Here is a 644-nt window from a genome sequence, read left to right as displayed (position 1 = left end):
ATCTATCTATCTATACGTCCGATAATAGGTGCGTGGAAGCTGATACCTTTCTTGTGATCGACATCATTGCATGCCTATCATCTAGAGTGATGGATGTGAAGGAGGATAGGGGTGTCTCTATGAGGAACTTTTCCTTTGGAGTTGTTTGTTCTTCTCAGTGGAATGGTATGCACAGCACCCATCAACGTCCTGTCTCCGGAGATGCCGAGAAGCAGAAAAAGAGATCTCCCTCCTTCTCTTGTTCTTCTCCTTCTGTCTCGTATTCCGTCGATAGAGAACGAGCGACAAGAGCTGGATTCACCACGACTGAGGAAAGGCTAATACGCCCGACACGGGAAAGGAATTCAGAGGGAGAGATGAGAGAAGGAGCGAGAAGAAGTCAGAAGAAAATAGAAGAAGATGAAAATGACTGGAACTCGTGTTTACGGGAAATCTACTTCTCGCTACCCTACATGAAAGCAACAGAAGCTGCAGAGGCAGCTTATCTCATTGCCACAAGAACTAGAGGAGNNAAGGAGAAACGAGAGAAGAGAATAAGGACAATGAAGAAGGAGAACAACAAGATGTCCCTCTTGAGTTGCTGAGAATGCTATTGATACGTGTGCTAAGTGAAGATCATATCGAAAGACATCTCACTCCTCTTG

At 45.2% G+C, this 644-nt stretch overlaps 1 protein-coding gene across 1 annotated transcript in view; it reads left to right on the top strand.

Annotated features, from left to right (window-relative positions):
* Positions 1-565, top strand: part of CSUI_006949 (uncharacterized protein) — a gene marked incomplete at its 3' end in the record, with an annotated part of 1,613 nt that extends 1,048 nt beyond the window's left edge. The window contains exon 2 of the mRNA XM_068067099.1: positions 159-565. Coding sequence (XP_067920919.1) covers positions 159-563 — 405 coding nt within the window. The remainder of the gene's footprint in view (positions 1-158) is intronic.
* Between the last annotated feature and the right edge of the window lie 79 nt (positions 566-644).

The sequence above is a fragment of the Cystoisospora suis genome, assembly GCF_002600585.1.
Source record: "Cystoisospora suis strain Wien I chromosome Unknown contig_3587, whole genome shotgun sequence".
In the NCBI taxonomy this organism is placed as follows: Eukaryota; Apicomplexa; class Conoidasida; order Eucoccidiorida; family Sarcocystidae; genus Cystoisospora; species Cystoisospora suis.
The sequence above is the reverse complement of the archived record's forward strand: the minus strand, read 5'-3'. Positions and strand labels throughout refer to the sequence as shown.